This window comes from Hipposideros armiger, unplaced genomic scaffold, assembly GCF_001890085.2.
Source record: "Hipposideros armiger isolate ML-2016 unplaced genomic scaffold, ASM189008v1 scaffold_497, whole genome shotgun sequence".
Classification (NCBI taxonomy): Eukaryota; Metazoa; Chordata; class Mammalia; order Chiroptera; family Hipposideridae; genus Hipposideros; species Hipposideros armiger.
In genome coordinates, this window is record NW_017731847.1 from 360335 (window position 1) to 375742 (window position 15408).

General features: G+C 42.6%; 1 protein-coding gene across 1 annotated transcript in view; it reads right to left on the reverse strand.

Moving 5' to 3' along the window:
- SLC26A8 (solute carrier family 26 member 8) overlaps positions 1–15408 on the reverse strand; it is an 82572-nt gene that overhangs the window by 10077 nt on the left and 57087 nt on the right. The window contains exons 12-17 of the mRNA XM_019667472.1: positions 7657–7734; positions 4177–4272; positions 2947–3053; positions 2800–2869; positions 1845–1937; positions 1604–1735 (exon numbers count right to left, since the gene is read on the reverse strand). Of these exons, the coding sequence (XP_019523017.1) occupies positions 1604–1735; positions 1845–1937; positions 2800–2869; positions 2947–3053; positions 4177–4272; positions 7657–7734 (576 nt within the window). The remainder of the gene's footprint in view (positions 1–1603; positions 1736–1844; positions 1938–2799; positions 2870–2946; positions 3054–4176; positions 4273–7656; positions 7735–15408) is intronic.

The window sequence follows — 15408 nt, forward strand, 5'->3', positions numbered from 1 at the left end:
CGCCTAGTCCACCTTTCAAAGCAATTTTGGAACTCTTTTTCTGGAACGGCCATCAGAGCTGTCGTCGTATTACCCTTGATGTCCTGAATATTATCAAAATGTCTTCCTTTCAATATTTCCTTTATCTTCGGATAAATAAAAAACCATTGGGGGCCAGATCAGGTGAGTAGGGAGGGTGTTCCAATACAGTTATTTGTTTACTGGCTAAAAACTCCCTCACAGGCAGTGCTGTGTGAGCTGGTGCATTGTCGTGATGCAAGAGCCATGAATCGTTGACAAAAAGCTCAGGTTGTCTAACTTTTTCATGCAGCCTTTTCAGCACTTCCAAACAGTAAACTTGGTTATCTGTCCAGCTAGTACAAATTCACATGATATCAAAAAAGGTTGGGCCGGCCGAGTGGCATGTTGGTTAAGAACTGGCTTGGGATGCCAGAGGACCCCGGTTCGGAATCCAACATATGATGGCCAGTGACACTGCCCTCTACAGCTAAGGTGCTGAACAACAGCTCGACCTGGAGATAGGTTGCCGTGAGTTGCCAGCGACGTCATAGGCTGCAGCCCCTGCTGCAGTGGGTTGCCATAAGCTACCGTGTGTAGCCGGCAGCCAGCATGAGCGGCCAGCAGCCGCCGTGAGCGGCCGTCCAGAAAGCCGGCGACTGATCTGCCTCTCCCGGGAAGAGCGCAATGATGGTGCCAACTTGGGCCAGTGAAGCAACATCCTCCACAACTAGACTGAAGAACAAAACGACAGCAAGTTGGCCTGTTTCCCTTCCCCCGATTTCCCAGCGCTGTTCCCCGCCCCCAATTCCCCAATAAAACCTTTTAAAAAAAAGGGGGGGTTAACAACCTCGTTGCAACAAGTTCGCAAACTTAATTGTCAGACCTCGTATGGCAATGAAAGTGGGTGCTCGATGTTTGCAGGGGCCTACATGAGGAGGGGGGACAGAAGGTATTTAGTGTGTGTGTGTAGGTAGAGCTACCCCTCCAGAGGGTGTGTATAGACTGGGTAAAGGCCCCAAAGCTAGAAATGAGCAGCCTTCTCTGGGGCAAGGGGATATTTAGATCAAGTCTGAGTTGGAAATAATGAAAATTTTGCTCATCAGCTAAAATAACTTTCAGATGCTGTAAAATCCCCATCTGCCCTTAACTGGCCATCATTATTTCTTTGGTCACAGGTAGACATCAGGAGACTCTGGCAGATCCTTGAGAACCCCAGCCACCTTGACTCTGCCCTAATCAGAAGTCGAAAACAATCTTTAAGTCCCTTATTTTCAGAAATCTAAAGGCAGGCAGGGAATTGCTGACAATCTCAATGGGCCAACTGTGCTCTCTGCACTCAGATAAGCCTCCAGCCATTGAGTAGCGTCAGAACATCTCCTGGGACCTACTTTCAGGTCAGATCTGACCCTCAAAGGGAAACCTGTGTCTTCATTTCTGAGTAGAAATCTTTACTTTCCAATTATCTCTGGTCCATCTAAGAGTCATACATCCCTGAGGGGGTTTCAGTTTTCTTTCTTTTTTTCTTAAACCAACAAAAACCACTACTAGTGAACTTCTTTATAAAGCGTGGAGGAAAATGCAGAAAAGAAGAGGTGTTTCTAACCCTGGGAGGTGGCTCCTTCTCGTCACAGTTGCAGAAACACTGACAAATCTTTCTTTCCTGTGAGCCATCTTCACTTCTGTTAAATAGGTAGAAAATGTCTTCTTCTTTAAGAGGCTCTCTGACCATTTCAACCTGAAAGATAGAAGGGGGCTCTCATACAGACTGCGATTGGTGGGAGACAGGCAGCCTCGGGGAGGGCCGGGGGAGCAGGTAGAGCAAAGCAGAGGAGGAAAGCCATCACCTCTCTCAAGAGCTTGTCCTTCAGATGGTGAACATTTACAAATGTAATGGAGCTGTAGCACTGGAAGATTTTCACCCCAGGAATGCTTATGATCTGTGGGACAAATGTAAAATTAAGCAAAATTTTTTAGGGGTCGGCCGAGTGACTCAGTTAGCTAAGAGCGCGAGCTCTGAGCAACAGAGTCGCAGGTTCGATTCCCACACAGGCCCATGAGCTGTCCCTGAGCTGAGCTGCTGCTGAGCTGCCAACAGGTGGCAGGATGGCTCAGCTGGTGAGAGCACGTGTTCCTAATAACAAGGTTGCTGACTGGACTCCTGCATGGGATGGTGGGCTATGCCCACCCCGCAGCTAAGATTGAACATGGCACCTTGAGCTGAGCTTCCCTGAGTTGCCAACTGGCAGCTGGATGGCGGCTGGACTTGGAGCTGAGCTAGCTGCACCCTCCACAACTAAGACTGAAGGACAACAACTTGGCTGTTCCCCTTCCCTAATTCCCCAACATTGTTCCCCTTTTGCAATTCCCCAGTAAAAATATTTAAAGAAAAAAAAAGATAAATTTCTCAGCTGTTTCATGGAGTAAGAAATAAAATCTTTAGAGCCTCCCGGAGAATCTGTATTCTTCTTTATAAGAAGCAAGAACTAGCAAACTCCTTCCTCACATTTTCACCCCTTGCTTTTCCTATCTTCTTTTTCCATCCTCTCTTTTTTTCCGGCCTTCCACCCCCTTAAGTACATTTTAACATGATCCTTAAGTGGCTGCAGGACTGGAAGGATTTACCTACTTGACTACTTGAGTCTCCCCTCCCCCACTATCTGCCATTGTGAGTCCCTTCCCCTGTGTTTGTCAATGTGTGTGTAGTGCAGCGAACAGCCGCAAAGGATTAGAAAAACTAAGCAGCAGATCTGGTCCATCCCATCGTTTGGGCAAAGAAGGGAGACTGATTTGGATTCTTACCTCCCGATAGTCATTGATGCTTCTGTAAATGTTGGTATTAGGGATCTGACCCAGGAGAAGAATCTTAATTCTGGAAGGAAATGCATTTGCCTTTAGGTGGTTGCCTTACCTTACCCTGGCGAACCTCCATTACCTGAGACTAAGTACCTGTGTGACTGCACAGTGATCATGAAGAAAGCAAAAGCTATTGAGACAAGCAGTCCGATGTCCAGTCCCAGGATAACTGCAGACATGAATGTCACAATCCAGATAATCTTAAATGAAAGAGGAAGAAAGGAAAAGGAAGAGCATGACAACAAGCAGAACTGAGAAAATGACCAGTCCTGCCGCTCAGTTCACCTCACCCTCTCCTTCTCGACACTGGGATTTAGAGAACAAATTCCACAACCATTTGTGATGGACTGAAGTCATCACAAATGATTGGGTCCCAAGGCTGTGTAGCAATTTTTTTCTGTATCCTTGGTCACTTATCTCTTCAATTTTGTCTTGAAACGTCAGTTTCCTCATGTACAAAATAGGAGTAATAAATAGGTACTTTATAGGCTCTGTTGAGATTAGAAATACCATTTGTAAAGCAACCCAGAGAACACTCCCCAAATGGTAGTTGCTATTTTAACACCTATGATAGTTATTGCCAATCTTAACATTCTTTTCAAGCCCCTACCCCACCTCCTTCTCCATCCCTCTCAGAAGGTGACTTTGTTTTAACCTGCACAGAGAAGATAGTCTGAAACTCCTTTAAATATTTACTTTGCCCTCCTCCAGCCACTTGTGAGTATCTGCACTCAACTTTCCTTCATCCTCTCCAGCACTGTTCAAAGTTCTGGCTCTCCTCCTAGAACTAGAAGCTCTATCTGTGTGCTGGACTACATTCCCTCTTAGCTCCTCAGGGTCCTTGTCTCCATTGGCTCCTTCTCAACTCTTACCATATTACAACCCCCCGCATCTTTTATTTCTTCCTGTTTCCCCTTTCTGTCCCCTAGTTTTGTGCTCTAGAGAGGAGGGCACTCCATCAGTTATTTTGCCTGGCATGACACCTTCTCTTATTAGGATTTCTGTCTCATATCCTGGAAGGTATTGACATTAACTGGGTTAAAAGTCATTCAACTATGCAGTGTATCGCAAGCCCTTCTACGAGATTTGAATGTAACTGTAGCCACTTAATTAATTCCTTTTTATTTAATTTTGCATAATTGGAATGAGGTCTCAGTACTTCCATGCACCAAACTTTAACTCCCTTTTTTTAAAAGTAAAAGTAGAGTACTGGCATCAAAGGGTTGCTAGTGTCCTTCACACTGATCTCTTATTTGATCTCTTTCCCGCCCTCCAGCCTTCCCCTCTACCCCTCCCCACCTCAGCCATTGCATCTCCACTCACAGAGTCATACTGGCTCTGACTCCACAGGTTGGGTAGGTGGTAAATGGTTTCGAGGTAGGGTAGGACATTGCTCAGAATAATACCAGACAGCACAGCCTGTGGAGAAAAGATAAACCCTCCTTAATTTTCCCTTCGGAGATAAAACTCCCAAATCTTCACATAGGAGCCAACCACAAAGAGTTAGCCTTGCCACTCAGAGATATTAGGCATTGATACGTCCTCAAAATACCATGTCCGTGCTTTAGCTCATTGTCTAATCAAGTAACTATTCTCCACAGTTTTCTCTGCTCTCCTCCATAACTTGTCAAACACACCAGACAAGGCAAAGCCAAGGCCAAGGCCTGACTGCTTCAGCCAGTAAGGCTACAACAAGCCCCTTTCAGATTCAGATCATTTATTGCTTACACAGACAGCGGGAGGAAGAGTAGCCAAAGATTACCGTCGTCGAGCCCGTTGTGTCAGTGTTGTCACTTTTGGTGCATGGGACAAGATGCACAGGGGACTGGCCTTTTGAGTTACTTGTCTTGTCTTTGGCTACCGGGCCTTGCTTTGTCGAGTTTGCTTGACAAACTAGGAACCATGCTCAGATGGGATGACAAATTAAGGAAACTTCTACTCACAGGAACTCTAAATAGTTTAAATTGAGCTTTTGTTCAAATCTAATCATGATACACTATAATTATTTCAATTGTGAGATGCCATATGTATTTTTGGTTCATAACATGAAATTAGCAAATATATGGTTGTTGAGTACAAAAGGGTGTTGCCCTTTTGGAAAATAATTTGGCAATATATCAAGACATGCTGATATGCTTTCACACAGGAATTTTGTTTTACTTCTAGAAATCTATTCTAAATATAGAAAAGGGTAGATGTATAGAATTACTCATTGTTGTGTTCTTTATAACAAAAATTCAGACAACCTAATTTTCCATAATAAGAAAATAACTACATAAGTTAATTTATGAAGTATCATGCTATATATTAAATAAAAACAAGAATACAATATTGTATGTCCAGTTAGGTTACAACTATGCAAAGTAATATCCATTCATAGAAAATAATATTGGTCAGATATATGCCAAAATGTTAATAGTGGTTTATTTGTAATTGTGGATGATGTTTTCATCTATTATGAATTTTCCAAAGTTTAAAAAACAAGCATTTCTACTTTTTTTTAATGAAAAGAGAGTTTCTTAAATATGAGAAAATGAAAATCTATACTCATAAGGATGTAAAAATCATCAGGGACTCAAAGCAGAATCTAACTTATTTTAAGAAACACTTTCTTGTGTTCATGAAGTCTCTGTGTTGGCTTAACAGTTTTCAGCCTTTTCCTAGCCATCTTCTTCTCTGTATACTCTACCCAGGAATTAGAACGGATCTAACCACCAGGAATGGCTGGATCCAAGCTCACCCTAGGGCTTTCTGAGGTTACTCAGTGACCAGTTGGACTAACAGGTCAGCAGAGGAGGGAAGAGCAAAGATGAAGTCAACAGAAATTACTTCTTTCCCACCTTTATCTTCTTTCCAGTCAGGAATCTCCAAATTGCAATTTACAGGGAGATGTGATGGGAAAGAAAGAATCTCAACTTCATAGGGTTTTTGCAAGATTTTTGACTTGAGGTAGGGAGTGTGTAGAGGAAACAAATACTTTCACAAAACAGTATACAATAAAAATGTACTTTTCTGAATATTAAGGTAAGACATGCTCATGTGTAAAAAATTAAACTTACATATAATTTCCATCATCCAAGAGGTAACCATTGTTAACATTCTGGTATGTTCTATATATTTTTTTTCCACGCAAAATTGGAACAATAGTGGATATACTATTTTGTATCATGTTTTCAAAAAATCTGTGTCGATCCCCTTGCTAACTAATTGAGATCCTCTCTAGGATGCTTCAACAATTCCTCCAATAAGGATTTTGCAACAAGCAGTTCATAGTCTTTCAAGGAAGGAAGGAATCTTTCATAGTTTAATACTCTTAGAGCTCCACTGTATAGTAATTCAGATATTCCACTGGTCAGATAGTGTTCACATTTTCTCACCCAGAAACACCCTAACTAGGTGCTGTAAAAATAATGTGACATAAGATGGTTAGCCAGAAGCAAGGGTTGTTCTGTCTGCAACGTATTTATAATAAAGGGTGTTTGAGATTTAAAAAATCCTGATTCTTCTAACTATAAAGAAAAAAAAATGTCCCTGTTTGAAGTAAATTAGTGAGTGGTTCTTCTAAAATAAGTCTCCAAGAGTTAGAGTACCAAAGGTGCCCTATAAACTAAATTCTGGAGATGACTTTTGCTGGAAATTAGAGGACAGCTTGTGTGATAAACACAAGCTTAATCCCACCTCCCATGCATGGATTCCATGGCTGGGTTCCAAGGTCCCTGAATCACAAAACAGAAGACAGTGACAGCCTTGAGGTGGTCCTGCTCTACCGAAACCTGATATTCACCAGGTGGAACAGATGCGTTCAAAAGGATGAGGATAACATTTCCAACCACTGCAGCTTCAGGGAGTGCCACCTCAGTATGTAACCAAGCTGCTACACGGGGAATGAAACCTCCTCCCACCCTCCGTAATACTGTCTAAAAATGGCGAACGGGAACATTAAGGAAATTATGGTCACTGCATATTGACCTCTATTGTAATTGAGAACAAATTGATTATAGCCAGTAATTAATGCACCTGGCATCTGTAAATGCAAGGTGGTCACGCTCACACAAAGGGAAGAAATGGCATAGAAGTACGTGGAAGCAGCCTAGCTGAACACAGTTATAACTCAACTTTCAAATCCTGTTTTTTACAGTTTTAAACTAACCAAGAGACAGTGTGGAAGCAAGAGGGGGACTGAGTTCCCACGAATGCAGAACAAGTGCTCCTGGAAACGGTATAGGAAAACAGATGGCGTGAATGCACAGTGAGTTTCTAAGCCTGTGTTGATCATGGGCGTGCTGCTATCTGAAGTCTATTTTGATCTTTTTAAACTGAATTCTTACTTATAAAGCTTCTTTATAACTTAAGCAATGAAAAGAAGATTAATGAGAATGAGAATAATAACAACTAATGTTTCTTGAGGGCTTAGTATTAGCTCAGTACTGTTCTCTTTACCATATATATATATATGTATACATACATATATATATATATATATATATATATATTTATATAAAAGTATGTAACTCCCAATCCTGTGAAGTAGATGTTATTATTATTATTTTTTTTAAGGAGGGTGCAGCTTACAATGGCCCGTGCGGGAATCGAACTGGCAACCTTGATGTATCAGCACCACACTCTAACCAACTGAGCTAACCGGCCACCCTGAGATGGTATTATTTTAAAGGAAAGGGACTAGAGTGAGGCTGGGGCAACCAGTAGGGATAAGCTGAATGCAATTCTCCTGAGAGATACCCACCAAGATGCAATCTGGAGATTGGGCTGTCTTGGCCTAGTTATTTGATCAGTTCCACTTACATTTGGCAGTGCGAGGAAAAAGTGTTCCACCTTCACCATCAGGAGCAGCATCACGCCTGCTCCTACCAGAGATGCAAACTGAGGAGACAGAGCGGGGGGAGAGGTGGGGAGAGACCATCAGGAACGGGTCGGTCCCTCTCTGCCACCGAGACCTTCTGCTTGGTGAGAGACACGTCAGTTTTTCTTAAAAGAAGTTGCGTGTAACCATCCAGCATAAGTACATGTTTTTGTTTTTTTTTAAGATTTTATTGGGGAATTGGGGGAGGGGAACAGTGCTGGGGAATCAGGGGAAGGGGAACAGACACGTTGCTGTTGTTTTGTTCTTCAGTCTAGTTGTGGAGGATGTTGCTTCACTGGCCCAAGCTGGCACCATCATTGCACTCTTCCCGGTAGANCACCACTTTTGAAGGACAGTTTTGGTGGATTATAAGATTCTTGGTTGACAGTTTTTTTCTTTTAGCACTTTGAATATGTTGACCCATTGCATTTTGATCTCTAAAGTTTCTGACAAGAAATCTGTTATTTTATTGAAACATTCTTGTGTGTGATGAGTCATTTCTCTCCTGCTAATTTCAAGATTCTCTCTTTGTCTTTCGAAAATTTGTTTATAATGTGTCTAAGTGCAGGTCTTTTTGAGTTCATCTTACTAGAAATCTGTTGAGCTTCTTAGATGTTTATATTCAAGTCTCTCATCAAATTTGGGAAGTTTTCAGCCATTATTTCTTCAAATGTTCTCTCCACCCCTTTTTCTCTTCTCCTTCTGAGACTCCCATGATGTGTATGTTGGTGTGCTTAATGGTCTCCCATAGGCCCCTTAGGCTCTGTTCACTTTCCTTCAATCTTTTTTCTTTATGTTCTTCAGACTCAGTAATTTCCATTATCTTATCTTCAAGTTCACTGATTCTTTCTTCTGACTGCTCAAATCTGCCTATGAATATTTCTACAGCCATGTGTTGCTTAATAATGGGGATGCATTCTGTGAAATGCATCATTAGATGATTTCATTGTTGTGCAAACATCATAGAATGCACTTACACAAACCTAGATGGTATAGCCTACTACACACCTAGGTTACATAGTAAAGCCTGTTGCTCCTAGGCTCGAAAACCTGTACAGCATGTTACTGTACTGGATACGGTAGGCAATTATAATGCAATGGTAAGTGTTTGTGTATCTAAATATACCTAAACATAGAAAATGTACAGTAAGAATATGATATAAAAAATTTAAAAACGTACACCTGTATAGGACACTTACCATGAATGGAGCTTGCAGGACTGGAAGTTGCTCTGGCTACGTCAGTGAGTGAGTCGTAAGTGAATGTGTAGGCCTAAGACATTACTGTACACTTCTGTAGACTTTATAAACACTGTACACTTAGGCTACACTAAATTTATAAAAAAATAATTTTCAACTTAAAAAATTTTTTAACTTTTCAACTCTTTTGTAATAACACAACTTAAAACACAAACACATTGGTACAGCTGCACAAAAATATTTTCTGTCTTTATATTCTTATTCTATAAGTATGCTACTTTCTGAAATTGAAAACAAAATTTTTTTTGCTTTCTAAACTTTTTGGTTAAAAATTAAGATGCAAACACACACACTAGCCCAGGCCTACACAGGGACAGGATCATCAATATCACTGTCTCCCACCTCTACATCTTGTCCCACTGGGAAGTCTTCAGGGACAATAACACACACTGAGCTGTCATCTCTTATGATAATGCCTTCTGGAACACCTCCTGAAGGGACTGCCTGAAGCTTTTCTTGAGAGATGTCCTTTCACAAATATGTTCGTGGTGGTTTGCTTGGTTTCTTTCTTTCTTTCTTTCTTTCTTTCTTTCTTTCTTTCTTTCTTTCTTTCTTTCTTTCTTTCTTTCTTTTTTCATCATAGTTCGCTTGTAAGCAGATAAGGTACCATAACTATTTCTCTCTATTAATGAAAACCTTTTGGTGTTGGGGAGGAGGGGTCCATGTTTTTAAAGTTTTTAAGGAGTTTGTTGAGGTCTGCAAAATATTCCGCTAAGACATTCACTGTGAATTTTCTTGGGGGTTCTTCTTCTGTTTCTTCTCCGGCAGTGTCCTTTTCTCTTGCCTCTTCTCCAGCCATGCCCTCCTGTTCCAGTTCCAATAACTCCCCATTAGTCAGTTCCCCAGGAACCACCTCCAGGGGCTCCTCACTGTTGTCCTCACCCACACCCAGGTTCAAGTTGTTTGCCATCTCAACCACAGCCCTGTTGATTTTTGCTACCTCCTCATCCTTGGCAAATACTTTGAAGTCATGGAAAAACCTCTCGAGTATTTTCATCCAGATGCCATTCATATACTCCTTGGTGACAACGCCCCAAGTCCAAGCAAGGTTCTTGATGCAGTCATAGATGTTGTCATCTTTCCAGAATTGCATCAGTGTCTTCCTTAGTTGCAGCAATAGTCTGGGCAAAGGTCCTCCTCAGGTAGGAGGCCTTGAAAGCTGTTATAACTCCTTGATCCATTGGTTAGATCAAAGAGGTGATGTTTGGAGGGAGAAACACCACTTTGATATCAGGATGAAGATGACCAATAAAAGGATGAGTATTATCAACAATAAGCAAAACCTTGAAAAGTATGTTATTCTCCAAACAGTAGTTGTCCATTGTACTGGCATAGCAATTCAGGAGGGCATTTTGGAAGAGAAGCTGGGTCATCCATGACTGATTGCTCCTGCAGTACACTGACAGTGTATACTTACTGATATGTTTGAAGGCTCTGGGGTTTTCATTGTGCCAGATCAGAACGGAGTTTCAATTTATAGCCTACAACAATGTCCCCAAGCAAGGCTGTTATCTTGTCCTTAAAAGTCTTGAAACCTAGAATTGACTTGGCCTGCTTAAGGATAAAAGTCCTTTCAGGCACCCATTTACAGAATAAGGAGCTTTCATCTATATCAAATATTTGTTCTGGCAAGTAATTTTCCTCCACATTCAGCTCGAGTTTCCAAAATTTCTTCAGCTACCTTCACACGAGCACTCACAGATTTACCACTCACTTTCACATTATGTAATGAATCTTGGATGGTTTAAACACCCAGAGCTAGCAATAAATGCAACATTGTCATTAGGTCCAGTCTTTCCTTTCAACATCACAAACAAACTGCTTTCCCTGTGATTGTCATGGTGCCAAGAGGGGATATACTTCTGTGTNCGCCGGCCTCTGGATGGCCGCTCACGGCGGCTGCTAGCCACTCACGCTGGCCGCCGGCTACACATGGTAGCTTATGGCAGCCCACTGCAGCAGGGGACTGCAGCCTACGCGGTCGCCAGAGACTCACGGCAGCCCAGCTCCAGGTTGAGCTGTTGTTCAGCATCTTACCTGTAGAGGGCAATGTCACTGGCCCTCATATATGGGATCCGAACCGGGGCCCTCTGGCATCCCAAGCCAGTTCTTAACCAATGTGCCACTCGACCGGCCCACATAAGTACATTTTCGTTGAACTGACATTTCCAGGTGTTGTCAAAGTGCTAAACACATACCAGGTACTCTGTATATATTTGTTGAGTAAATGCATGAATACTTTCTGAAAATTTCCAAATTGTCTTGGGTCCTTGACTCTTTATTGCCATAACTCTTTACTATGAATCTCAAGTTTCCTAATACCCGGCTTGCATTCCCTCCGAACCTTAACCCCTCCTTGAACAGTTTAGAAAAGCCCAGTAGAGTCCTTACTGTCAGCCCTAAAATCCCAACCATTCCACTTCGCATATCAATAAATATCCCACCCCTCACTCTTCTGCTTGGAGCTCGGATAGCTTCCCATCAAACAGTTTCAGTGGTGCTTCATCTTAAAAATATACAATGATAATCCCTTCCGAGGTTGCTACTTCAGTTCTCTCTGCTTCATTGCAGTCAGAAAAAGTTACAAACATGAGTCAGGGCCATAGATAGCAGCTCTGGATCCCATCCCAGCTGGGCTGGCTTCTCTGGGCTCAGTGTGACTTGGTGGTAGTGATTCTGATTGGCAAATACAGGTAGAAAGCTAAGAAACTTAGTTCCCTTTGCAATCTCAAGGCTCTCTGGAGATAGCCTTGAACTCATTATATCCTCCATTGATACGTTTCCATTGTTTAAGCCCATAATAATAAAAAATAATATAAAGCGGTATAATTTCCCACTGTGATGGGAGATGAGGGGAGGGGAATGAAACTGGAACCACAAATCAAAACAGTGGCATATACAAGCTGAGGGAGTCCGTCAACCCTAAACCACTAAATGACCACTTAGCAATGATTCTCTAATTTTTCTCTTTATCTCCTAAGTATGAAAAAAAAAATAGCTTCCTACTGGGTTCCCTCTCACTACTCACTGCTATTTGCCACGTAAATGCATCACTGAAAATAATAGCAATGAAATAAATCAACGTTCTATTTCCCCATTCCAGCTGATTCACAGCTAACGTGAGGAACCCGATGTAGAAAAGTTGAGCCACGTGAGAGTAGGTAGGAAAAAGGGAGGATTCAGGAAAATAGGTCACTATTACTGAAACTCAGGAAATTCTAATAGCAAACATTTTATACACTGTGGAGCTACAACAGGTAACTGAGACCATAAACTCCTCCGGCCCACACACATATCAACCTGTTGCTGGGTCTAATTTGAGGGTCCAGCTTCAGGCGGTCTTTGTCGGCCCTCTAGAAAAAACCTATTTTGATTAGCACAGGAAAATATATCAGGGCTTTTCCTTCCTACCACTTCCTGCCTCTAAAATTCTTCTGATTATTTTTAAGGAAACAAAGCCACCCAGATGCCAAAATAAGCTGTATAAAATCTACATTACAATGAGTACAAACCAGAAACTGAATCCCATAAAGTTTGCTTCTCAGAGAAGGCTGGGAGGCCTGCCAATAACTGTGTGTCCTCCTTGGCGCACACGCAAAGGAATGGGCTTTGGGATCAGAGGGCCATCGTCAGTGGCATTGTGCCTGAGGAGGATGACTGGTGGCTCTGAGAATCTCAGACTCAGTGCCTGCACAGTGTCTAAAGACAGCAAGCAGGAGAACTGCACATCTTAAGCATGTTTTGCTTTTCTGCTCCTATTTTCCATCACCTGTCCAGGATTTCTTGATCAAAAACTGACTGCCTTTTCCCTGGGGATTCAGGCATTTTGGGCTCCCACAATCACAGTCACTATGGACATGCAGACCCGCCGACATCAGTTATGCCATAAGTAGTGGGTTCCATGAGGTAGGACAGCAGATTGCCAAGTACCCAGGGCTCCGGGGATCTGGGGATGAAGCTGTGATTTTTGAACATCTTAAGTGACAGGTAGTATGATGGAATTATTATCTAATTGAATTCTCACAATTGGAAGGTTATCCTTATCCCCATTTCACAGATGAGGACTAGAGCCTCAGAAGGCAAAAGTCACTTGCCCAAGGTCACACATTTAGGAACCATTGAGTTAGGTTTCAATCCACCTGACTCCAAAATCCAGGCTCTCTCCACTGTCCCATCTGCTTCCTCTCAAAGGAACACATTTCCCCTTTTATAATTTTTTTCTTTTGTTTCTTTCATAACAACTTATTTTTAAGCAGTTCTTGGAGCACGGGGACAGGGCAAGAAGGCGAGTCCTTGGAAAGCAGAGAATGAGGAAAGGAACCCACTCCTGGAGAACAGGGAAGCACAGTGGTCAGGACTGAATAAGCGGGAAGACAGAGTGGGGGACAGTCCGACTGGCCACAAGCCCGGGGCTCTTCACATGCCCTCTACCATGGGCCTGCCAACACCCCAGGCCCAGGCCGTGGCTGCAAGGGCCACTAGGTTTTGCTGCAACCAGTGAAGACAAGTGGGTTCTAGACTGGGAAAAATTAAAGAGAAAGCCAGACACATAAATACACAGCTTGTATTTATGCCAGACAAAAATAAAATAAAGTGGCCCTTGGTGGCAGGTCAGGTCTGAGAGATTCAGAGCCAGACCCCTGGCTTTTCTTTCCTGTAGTCTTAAGGAACTTTGAACTAGTAGGGCTGTTGTTAAGCAGAGTAAACCAAAAGTCCCCAAAGAAAAGGGGTGGAGGCAGCACCCACCCTCCGCTGCGGGATGAAGGAGGTTGAATGAGTCTCAGAGGCCTTTGCGGGTCCAGATCAGAAACTCAGAGTAGAGGCTGCGTGGCTCCAATATGCAGGGCCAGGGGCTGGCAGCATTCCTGCTTGAACCAGTGATTTGCACTGGGCCAATCAGGGTGTCAGTGAAGGGCTTACTGGCATCCCTGGAGACATGCTTCCCACTGTACCGCAGAGAGATGTCCCTGGCAGGGGAGTGTGCTGCATGGGAGAACAATGCAGCAACAGGCTGCGGAATAAGAGCTATGGGCTGCCTACTCCTGAGGCAGGCTCTGCTTGGTCCAGTGAGCTGAACGCATCCCCAGGGCTGAACTGAAGCCTCTTCCTTCCCTCCATCTATATGCATCCTAATGCTCTTTCATTAGGATAAGCCATGAAAGTCTCACTTCCTTCATCATGCTCTTTCTTGCAATATTTATGGTACCTTTTATTTACTGTACATATTCTGTACTTAATTTTACTTGCACTGTGATTTAGTTCTTTCTAGCCGTGTACATCTTTTCTCCCTAAATTTGTTATGCTTATGTAGTGAATAAACAAAGTGTGTTATCAAGTTAGTGGGGACCAATGCCTGGAATTGCCATTTCCATTTCTTCTTATAAAATCCTCTAACTTTGACTGCAAAGATTTTTCACTCTTGCCTAGAATATCCTTCTTTTTAACATAACCCAACTTCTTTCTGTATGGTAAAGAGCAGTGGAAAAGAGCGATGCCTTAAAGCCCAGTGTGTCTGCCAGAAGCTCTGTGACAACAAAGCTCGGTCCACATGGAATGATGAGATGGTCTCCCTCTAGACCGGGGGTCGGCAAACTGCAGCTCACAAGCCACGTGCGGCTCTTTGGGTACATATATGTGGCTCTGAAGTAAAATTGAAAATGAACATAAAATTATCATAGTTTCATTTATAAAATTGTTAAAGGATATTATTCACATAATGGTGATTTCATTTGTTTTATGGCTCTTGGATAATTTTTAAATTGCTGTGAGGGACATGATTGGCTCTTCCATCTCAAAAGTTTGCCGACCCCTGCTCTAGACCCCTGCTCTTGTCCACCATGCCTAATCTTCTGACATATATTAGCTCTCATCGAATTAGCCATGGACAGTGACACTTTATCTTCCCCAATTAAAATTCAGTGTCCATTCTCCTGACACTTCGGCATCTGACCATGGCTATGCCTTCCTATCATGCTTCTGTGGCCTCAGCTTGTCTTTGACATCTGTCACTATTTCTTTGTCTTCTGAACCCTGGTCCATTCCCTAACCGTATTCCAGTTTCCATTTTGATAGTTCTTCGACATTTCACTACATAGCTAAGATGGAACACCTCTCCTGTCGTCAAGTTGTAACTTTTATCTAGTCAGTTAAAAACTCGTGAACATTGGACTCGTGAGTGCAATTAGACAAGGTTTGCCTTTTGAGCCTTTTCTCCCATCCTTCCCCCTTTCCATCTCCCCTCCTACCCACCCCATGCATTTAGTTTACTGATTTAGAATACCTGAAAAGAGCCTGACCTAGATAATTTTCTTTTATACAAAGGTAGAATGGTCATAACTTCCCTAGGCTCCCCTAGACCAAGACCTTACTCTCCATCATGAAAACCTCTTGGTATACCCTTTGGGAAAGCCAGGAACATTTCTGGTTTGGCTGCCA